Here is a 10,112-nt window from a genome sequence, read left to right on the forward strand (position 1 = left end):
CGTGCAGGCCGTTCTTACAGGCTGCTAAGTCTCGGCATGCTCTGACTTCGGCGATTCAGAGTCTAAGGCAAACAAACTTCATAGAAAACAGCTAGCTTTGCAGGAGAGATTTTGCATTGTGCAGTACTCCTTGTCGCAGATTCGTCGTGCTGATGCAATGGCCGTACATCCATGATAGATTCCCGATTCCATTTTCCAACTTCACGCTGTTGATGCATGCATTGACCATCTCCAATGTACGGTCCATTACGCAAGTGACGATTCTCAGATACGACAGCACAAAAGCAAGAGAAGTAAACACTCTTGCATGGTTATGATGCTGTTTTTATCTCACCGTAAAGCAGGCCTGAAAGGGCAGCCAAACCTCCCGAGCGGCCAGCCGCGCGCAGCCGCATCCCTCGCTGCGTCTCAAGCAAGCAAGAGACCAAGAGCCCGGCACCGGCAGCCTGCCTTTCACTTGCCCAAATGGCTGGGAATCCCATCGAGAAGACAAGATCAGAGATGCATGAATCATGAATTCACGAGTAGCAGAGGTGCCGAAACCGCTTCTCCATGGTCCGTGGTAACTTGTCCAAATGCTTCACTTATGCGCAGGGGCGGATCTGCCAGGGGGGCTGCCGGGGCTCAAGCCCCCCTACCCTGGCAGCTCCATTGGAGCCCCCCTTAACCCCCATGAATTTTTTAGCCATTAACAACAGGGAAGAAGGTGCTGGAGTGCTCCCGACGGATGTTGAAGATGAGTTTCGAGTTGAAGATGAGTTTCCAGCCCCCCTAAATGTATTTTCTAGATCCGCCACTGCTTATGCGGCACTAACCAATCAGACAGGCGCCGTGCCAGATGAAGTTTCGGCCGTCGCCAGCAGCTGTTTCCAATTATGGAGCACCTAGAGCCGGATTCGTTGGCTTCTAAAATTTTTTAAACCAAAGATTTGGTAAGCTATGACTTTGGCTTTTATTTAGTTGGCTACCAAAACTAGTCAACCTCTCACGTTTAGATTGCCAAATCCATGGCAAACTTTTTTACCTAGCTTTGACTTGTCAAATCTTTGGCATGGTAAATTTTTGTCGCAAACCAATCATGCCCTTAGTACTGTATCCAAGTTCCTACTACTTTGCAGCAGCCACAGCGCACTGAATGCTTTCGTTAAACAAAGCATCATCACGGCTGTGTGTGTATGTCGTCAAACGATGTAGAGGCTGGAACCCGTTCCATCATCTTAAAAAAAAAAAAAGCAAAGCATCATCACGCTAGTTTCGCCGTTCTTCTCAATTTTCGTTGCAGAAACAAAACAGCTCCTGTACTTTTCACATAAAAACAAGCCCAGGCAGTAGCAGCGACCTTCATATGGGCCAGGCCGAACTTGTTTTGGGCCAGGCTGGAGAGGAATTCAGTTGAAGCCCAGGTCATTCTGGGCAAGGCTGGAGAGAAATTGTTGAAGTCTCGTCTCAAGAACCTATTGATTTTCAGACGGAATCCCTTTCCAGACTGCCAGACACAAGAAACCCAAACTTTCTATAGCAAGATGTACTAGTATATAGGAACATGATGATTCCAGAAGATCATCAGAGCTCGGCAGTTCGTCCTGAATGCATTCGAATGCGCTTGTGGCAAAGCTAAGCCATAATAAATGAAACAAGCCTTGTGATAATTTTCTGATTCAACTCTCTGGTTGAGAGCACAACCAACCATCAGAATGCCAAAATTTGCTCCAAATGTCAAGAGGCGAAATTATTTCTTCTCTGCTACTGCTATTCCATCTTCAGCAGCTTCAGCTACTGGACTTCCATCTTCCACAGGAGCAAGACCCCAACGGAAGTCATGACGAGACAGGAAGAAATGGGGATGACAGTGAGTGATCTGTTGTGTCAGGTGGATAAGACCCCCTTTTCCTGATAGGCAAAGGGGGGAGAAGATGAAAGAGGAGACGGATTGAAAGCTTCATCATTTACCTCTGTTCTGAATAATCTGCCTAAACTGGATGCTCCGGTTTAAGAAACTGGACTGCTGCGTGCACTAGATTCATGTGTCACCAAATGACAAACGACGGCAGTGTTAAACAAAGGATAAGTCAGGCAATACCTCATCGTTTCAAGACAAAACATACGATCTTGCTGTGCTTGTGTTAAGACATGTAAAAGTGCTCCTACAGAATCACAATCATGCATGCAGCATGCACATGAGGATGCAAGGAGACAGGTTTTTGTGCTTTGAACGTCCAGGGGACATTAAGATGTGCGCTTCACTGAACCACCAGATAACGCTATCATCATGAAATTTCTCATCTAGCTTTGAGAGATGCAATACCATTTATGCCAAAGAAAATACTTCAGGCGACAGTTGTAGCACTTTTGAGATCACAAGAAAGAACACACCCTTCCCATCTGATGGGCGAGCCCAACTGTCCAAGTGTGTATGATGCATCACGAGTATGTTCAAGCAAAAACTAGATGTCCTTCATAGAAGGATGCCCCAGTTCCAATAGAGGAGCAAGTTTGATCATCCTAAACAAGAGTACAAGACCCATATGACGCCCTTAACCATATATATACTACAATCAGATAAGATGGGGCTTGCTCTAGGAATTGAACTCGATCCTAGGGATTGGGACCGAATTTCCCCAACTCAACAAGTTGGACAAAAAATTTATTCGAGAAAGAACCCCATTTACTGAAGGGCGGGCCTGGTGCAAGCGGTAGAGTCTTACCGCCTGTGACCGGAAGGTCCCGGGTTCGAGTCGCGGTCTCCTCGCATTGCACAGGCGAGGGTAAGGCTTGCCACTGACACCCTTCCCCAGACCCCGCACAGAGCGGGAGCTCTCTACGCTGGGTACGCCCTTTTTAAAGAACCCCATTTACTCATTTGCCTTTTAAGTTAATCAATCCCAAGAACATGGCAACAGAACATAATAATCCACACAGAACAATACTAATAATTAGCCCTAAAGCTGTATGATCTAAGAAGTTCCCTAGTGAACTCATTATGTTATATACTTCACTAAACCAACTTCCTGGGACAAGTCAAACAGAACACAAACACTTGGATAGCTCTAGAGAATCTCTCCAAGTATCCAGATTGCAGTATTCCCCAACTCTGATCTGATAACTTAATGGACACATTGCTTGCAAACATGCAATTGACCAAATTCGAGATGTGAACTATAATGTAGTATTATGCATCAAATACAACCTGAATAAGCATTCTCAAATCCGACAAATCAAATCTAGCAAGCCAGAAGCACAGCAGAGTGGTACAAAGATCATCAAGGGCAAGTAACTATGAACACATCAGATTACATTTTCCAGTCATGAGTCCTGTTAGAGGAACCTAACAAGCACCAAGCTCGCATCCAGTTCATCTGGTTGAGAGTTTAGCAAATATCAAGCTGGATTCAAGCCTGATGAAATGACGATGTTCATATTTACAGATGCAGTTGAAAAGGAAAAATAGAAACAGATAATTAAGCCAATGAAGTAACTAATATTAAGCAGGAACATAGCAATGGCATGACAAATAGGCATAAGTTAGCACCTAAGCACATAAAGCATAATATTTCGGGAACGATAACAAGCACCGGTCATAACTCCTTGATCTAGGTCTAGTTCGGATCAAAGACAATATCCTTCACCACAAAAGTAGACACAGCCAACCATATGTCCATAACACTAGAACAAGACTATTCCAAGCAACTGGAAGACTTAGGTCACCCTTTTTGAGCAACATCTTACCAAAAGACCACCTCAGAATCCAAAACCCCGCAGCACATCAATTCCAGCCTAATCAATATGCACCCTCCAGAGCATCAAGCACCATCCCCACTGTCTCCTTCATCAGGTCCATCCGCTGCAGCTGCTGCCTGATCTCTGACATTCTGAACTTCCTGAGCTTCTCCTCCACCGCTCTTGCCTTTGATTTTTCAAGTACACCAAACGCCTTCCTGAATATTGGCCCACTCGGATGCTCCTTCGACAGCTCCTCAACAGCCTCCCACAGGTATGGATACATTTGTCTTCCCTTCTCGGCATCATCTCTCCCACTGCCATCACCATGGCTAGCCCTACCCGCAGTGACAATTGCATTACCATTGCCGTTTTCATATGTCAATGCCTTTGGCTTTTTGGTCGTGCGATCACGGAGTTCCCATCCGTTTTCCATATCCTCATCACTCTCCTCTATCTCCTGTTCTTCATTGCTCTCTTCTGCATCCTCAGTATCTTCGTGTGGCACACGAGACCCTCGTACCAGTACTAGACTCTTCAATCCCCAAACTTTCTTGCTAAGTTGATAGACATCGCGATCATGTTGCGTTGGCAAGTTGGGATCCCGTCCATTCTTTGCACGGGTGAGCAGCAACTTGTACTTATGCTTGAGGCGCCTGACCTTATCACTAAGCTGGGCCGTAGAAGCATTAGCAGTGAGTTGATGAATAATCTGGCTGTGTACCTTGCCCGTGTCCTGAATGGACGCAGGGAGCCGGCCTTTCTTGGCACGGAACTCAATGAGGGAGCTCAGTATGGTGACCTCGTCTTCAGGACTCCAAACCCGGGGCGGCCGCTTCTGGTGCTCCGGGGAATGGGGGCTGGGGCGGCGCTTCGGGCGACGCTGGGAGGACCCCGCGGCGGCGCGGAGGGGCACATCCATCGGGCGCGTGCTGACGGGCTTGACGTTGGAGGTCTCGATGCGGAAGGAGCGGCGCGCGCTAGGCAAAAGCGAGGCGTCGCCGGCGCCGTCGTCATCGGAGGCCGCCGCCGCGGCGGAGTTGTCGGAGTCGGAGTCGGAGTGGAGGCGAGGGGCGCGCTCGCGACTGCGCCTCGGGGACGGAGAGCGGCCGGCGGCGTCACCGTCCGAGTCGGAGTGGAAGCTTGGGGAACGTTCGCCGCGACGCCTCGGGGAAGCGGCGCGGCGGCCGGTGCCGGCGTCGGCGTCCGCGTCGGAGTCGAGGTGGTCGCGGGGGGAACGCTCGCGGTTGGTGCGCCTCGGGGACGGGGCGCGGGCATCGGCGTCGGAGTCGGATGCGGCGGCGCTAGGGCGGACGTTGGAGCGAGGGGACTTGGAGCGGGATCGGGATCGGGATCGGGAGCGGGAGGGGGAGGGGGAGGCTCGGCGGCGGTGACTGTTGCGGGCCGCGCGCGCCTCGCCGTCGGAGGCGTCGGACGCCAACCCCGGGCTGGCGGCGGCGGCCGAGCGCTTCGGGGCCATGCCGGCGAGTGTGGGGAGGAGTTGGTTTAGGGTTTTGGATTTGAATCCCTCTGCGGGATTGCTCCGCCTCGCCGATATCGCTGTTGGCCTTTTGCTGTGTTGCTGTGGGGTGGGAACCTGGGAGGGCTGGGCGGCCGGCGTGTTCGGTTGCGGAAGTGTGCCCTAGAACAAAGAATTGGCACAAACCTTGGGTTAAGCCTGTCAGCGACTCAATTCAGTGGGTTAAGGTGCATTAGGATTAAAATTAATTAATCCTTTTATCAGTGTACGTAAAAGATAGCCCTGTTACAGATATTATCTATAGTACAGTTTAAAGATAGCATGGCAGCCCTTATAGATAGCATGCTATCTATATTGTTAAAGACATCCTCGAACCGCTCAGGGTAAGCGGTAGAGTTTTTTTTAACGTTGTCCTATGGTATTTTGTGGGATGTGATAAGCAAATGTTGGTTGAACTTGTGTTGAAGGCTGTTGTTGTAGATTCGATTTAGTGGCAGTAATTAGTGATCCGATCTATAGATCGATGCTTGTTACTTCGGTGGTTTAGCACTAAAGACACAAAGAATCTATCCTGGTATGGACATCTAAGAGCTACGTCTAAGAGCTATTTTCTTCATGTTAGAATGATCGATCAAGTTCTTATAATGCGAGAAAAAAGAGAGAGATGGTAGAAGAGCACTAAACTAGTGATCTAGGATTTCATCGACTAACCGCAATTGGTCCTTCCATTCCCTTCTATAGAAGCCCTAGGCCAACCTTATATACCAAAGGTGAAGGGTATAAGGAGAGCGGGTTCGTAGATTCTACAGGGTTTTGTGTCCTCAACTTTCGTTGGTGGCGGCACCGGACGTCGTCCCTCGTGGGTTTGTCGTGGACGATAGCGTTGGGCTGCCTCTAACATCCTCTGCAGGAATCTGGAGCTGACCATTAGACGTGAAGACCCGCTGTGCCTTACGTGGGAACACCTTCCTCATGGCTGCACGCTAAGGGCGTGGCGGCATGCAGGGACAGGCTGACAGGCATGTCCCGATGCGCTCATGCGACGGGCACTTATCATGTTGCGTCACTCCCCGGGTGTGACCTTGAGCTGGGAATTGCCGACACAGCTTTGTGGAGGCGAGAGGACATAGCCTCGGCAAGACCTGGTGCCTTGTTGCTCTGCCCTTATATCACGTTCAGGGCATCTATCATATTCTAAAGGAATATTTCTCATGTTGTTCGGGATGAAAGCTCGGCTGGAGCAATGTGACAGCACTTTACGCCCTTCCTTAATCGACTATAGCATTCCAATGTCGCGGACCTCCCAAGCCTTGCCAAACCCCCCGGCACAAAGACTTCACCTATTTTCTAGACGCTAATGCCTCCTACCGGAGTGGGCCATGTTAGGCCCACAGCGCTAATCTTAGGTTCTAGGTGACCCCTTCTGTCAAAGTACTCAATAGGAGCCCCAAGCCCCTCGCGACCTCCCGAACCATCTTCGGAATGGCAGTTAAGGGGTCTCTCTCTTTTCTCGACCATTCGTTCGACCAAGCTATGACCCCTGTTTCAGGTGCGGTGTCCGTCTGACGACCTCGGTAACTCTCTCTGTGACCTTAAATCGGTCAAGCCCGAGCGGAAGCTCGGTGTATCCTTCAAAGGGCGACCAGCCCAGACCTGCATGAGGCACCATATTTACCTAGCCTACCACGGGCCAAACGGCTTGGCTCGCTGCTAGCGCGTCACTTCCCCCATCAAAAGATTCGGTAGCAGGCGTTACTAGCTCAGGCTGCATATTACGCGACATATAATAAAAGTAATCCTTTACTAGTTAGATGTTTAAACGATAACTAATACTTATCCTAAAATTCTAACTGTCGGATACCGAGAGAAGGGGTACCCTAAGCAAGACCCAAAAAACGACTGCTTAGACTTCGTAAAGATCGAAACCAGCTAAACACCGCTGGCCTCGGCCGATTCTCCGACTCGCCCGAGGCCCCCTCACCACTGACCTCGAGCGATCCCCCACCAAAGGCCTCGGCCGGGCCACCGACCCTCCGTCTCGCGCGAGGCGGGCTCGGCAGCACTCCGCTGCCTCTTCCTTCTCCCGTCCCTCTGACAAAACGTCGTGTCGCATTAACTCAGCCAACTGCTGCCCCTGACATCGACCACATGCGCGGCACAGTACAGCGGAATGGCCGACGGGACAGGAGGCAGGACTGGGCAGGGGTTACCCGCCACTGTGCTAACCACCATGCACATGGTTGACACCCATGCCTCACTGTGCTGCCAACTCCTGCTCCAAGGACAACGCAGCGTGGGGAGCCACGTCCGGGCTACTGTGGCCTCAGAATCAGTACCCAGGGCCAATAACTCCCTCCAAGGCCTCGGCAGTTTGCTTCAGGGGCTCGGCAGCCTGAGGATCCATGTCCGCCGAAGCCCCCCGCGATGGCTCGGCCTCGGCACCTGCAGAGCCACAGCTCCCTACGACGTCATCACACGATGACCTGCACGTCGCCCGGACTGGGCAGGGGTTGCCCGCCACTGTACTAACCACCATGCACATGGTTGACGCCCATGCCTCACTGTGCTGCCAACTCCTGCTCCAAGGACAATGCAGCGTGGGGAGCCACGTCCGGGCTACTGTGGCCTCGGAATCAGTACCCAAGGCCAATAACTCCCTCCAAGGCCTCGGCAGTTTGCTTCAGGGGCTCGGCAGCCTGAGGATCCATGTCTGCCGAGCCCCCCACGATGGCTTGGCCTCGGCATCTACAGAGCCGCTGCTCCCTATGACGTCATCGCACGGTGACCAGCACGTCGCCCGCCATGTCCTGCATCAAGCTGTACTGGAGCCCCACGACGCACAAGATCGAGTACGACCGGCGCGTCACTTCTGCACGACAAGGACGGGGCCACTCCATCGACCATACCACAACAGTGGCCGGCTACAGGGCTCGGACACGCCACCCCATTTACAGAAGCGCTATGTAGCAACCTATGTACGGTCCCAGTTCTCCCTTAGAGTATAAAAGGGAGGGACCGGGGCCATTTCTAGGGGGGCGACAAGTAGAAAAACGAACACTTCGATAGAATCCTACGCGGCTTGGGAACAACGCCTCAAGCAGCCCGCGCCACCCTCGCCGAGACCTGGGGCTAGCTCCCTCTCTCACCTAGCTTGTAACTCCCTACTACGAGCACTCCGGTGCAAGGAATACAAGATCGATCTCTCAGACTGGACGTAGGGCCTCGATTGCCTGAACCAGTATAAACCTTGTGTCTCTTTGCACCACCATCCGGGATTAGGGGCACGCAGCACAAATTCACTCGTTGGTTGAGGGACCCCCGGTTCCAAAACACCGACAGTTGGCGCGCCAGGTAGGGGACTCTGCGTGTCAGCTTCGTCATCCTAGCAAGTTCCGGATGGCAGACCCCGTACGACCATTGCGTCTCGGCACCGTAGTTTGGTTCGGGAGCCTAGAGTTCATGTCTCTAGGGCATGAGTACGACATGGTGCTCCTCACCCCTCGAGCCCCACCGCCCGACGATGAAGTCGCGCCCCGGCAGCCCAGGCGCAGGCGGCGCCCGAGCGGCCGCTCTCGCCATGCTCGCCAGGCACGACGCGAGCAAGGCCACCCCGACGCCACGCGAGCCCGGGGCGGCACGCCACTCCCCGCCGATACCCTACGACCAGCTGTTGGTACGGGGTCCCTGGCTGGGGACCTGTCTGGCCTGAGCATGGACGAAGGAAAATCGCCGGTGGCTCGCGGCGATGCCCAGTCGTCTAGCTCCGCTCCACCACTCCCTGAAGAGCCGACCCCGGCGGGGCAGAATATGGAGACGGCACCGTCCCCATACCCCTTTGGGTTGAGAAATGCCGCCACCTCTTATGCCTACGCTTACGCTGCCACTCACGAGCACCCCTCGGAACGCCGCCAGCGTTTCGCTCTCGACCTGAGCACCCACTCCGACTCCTCGGACGAGGATGAGGCATGGCCCGGGGTGGATTTCTCTGAACTCCACAACCCTGGGGCTTTGCGTCAATTCTTGGCCGCAAGCGACTACTGCCTCGGCTACTCCGACTCCGACGACGAAGGGACTTACGATCCATCTCGTGAGTGCTTCCACGTCGGGCTCGGGATGCCAAGGGCGGGCGAAGAGGACGAGAGGACAGGCAACCATTCCCCGCCCCGGGCAGGGGCGGGCGATGCCACACCTCCGCGTCTCGAGGCCCCGGCAGCATGGAACGAGAATCCCGTTCGCGGGGGGCATCGACGCCCAGACCTGGAGCAGCTCCACGAGCTTCAAGCCAAGGTCGAACAAGACCAACTCCTTCTGCAACAGCTTCGGGACACTCTCGAGCAGGAGCAGCAAGGGCGCGGTGAGGGCGGAGGAGCCCGAGGGAGGGCCCGCGACGTCCATCACCGCATCAACGACGATGAGGGGGGAGAGCCACCCCCAATCTTTAATCGTGCCAGCCAGAATGTCGCAGCGGCTGCGATGCTGGTCCGAGCAATGCCCGAGCCCTCCACCACCGAGGGGCGACGGGTCCGCGGAGAGCTCCGCGACCTCCTCGAGACCGCGGCGGTGCAGCAGGCCGAAAGTTCCGCCTCCCGCCGGCGCGGAGGCACTTTGGAGCAACCCACAGCGCAACCTCGCTGGGGCCAGGATGCCTCGGTTCGTCCTGAGGCCGCTCGCGCGCCGACGGTCAACAGGCCCCCCTCGGTGCGCGATCGACCTAGGGACCAACGCGAGGCACAGGGCGACCACGAAGTAGTTGGCAGGCGACGGCGCCACGACGACGGAGCCGCCCGGGGCTACCACCCACACCGAGGCAGTCGCTACGATAGCGGTGAGGACCGCAGTCCTTCCCCTGAGCCGCCAGGACCTCAGGTCTTCAGCAGGGCCATCCGCGTTGCTCCCTTCCCTGCCCGGTTCCGAC

General features: G+C 53.9%; 1 protein-coding gene across 1 annotated transcript; it reads right to left on the reverse strand.

Moving 5' to 3' along the window:
• Nucleotides 1–3,271: 3,271 nt before the first annotated feature.
• On the reverse strand, nt 3,272–5,332 carry LOC136535165 (STOREKEEPER protein-like). Its single transcript, XM_066527473.1, has one exon. It carries the CDS (start codon nt 5,195–5,197, stop codon nt 3,779–3,781), a length of 1,419 nt encoding a protein of 472 aa, XP_066383570.1. The 5' UTR covers nt 5,198–5,332; the 3' UTR covers nt 3,272–3,778.
• Between the last annotated feature and the right edge of the window lie 4,780 nt (nt 5,333–10,112).

The sequence above is a fragment of the Miscanthus floridulus genome, unplaced genomic scaffold (genome assembly GCF_019320115.1).
Source record: "Miscanthus floridulus cultivar M001 unplaced genomic scaffold, ASM1932011v1 os_2581_1_2, whole genome shotgun sequence".
In the NCBI taxonomy this organism is placed as follows: Eukaryota; Viridiplantae; Streptophyta; class Magnoliopsida; order Poales; family Poaceae; genus Miscanthus; species Miscanthus floridulus.

Bases quoted from the DNA above. Each gene is read 5' to 3' on its own strand.
- LOC136535165 (XM_066527473.1), bottom strand. From the start codon at position 5,197: ATGGCCCCGAAGCGCTCGGCCGCCGCCGCCAGCCCGGGGTTGGCGTCC.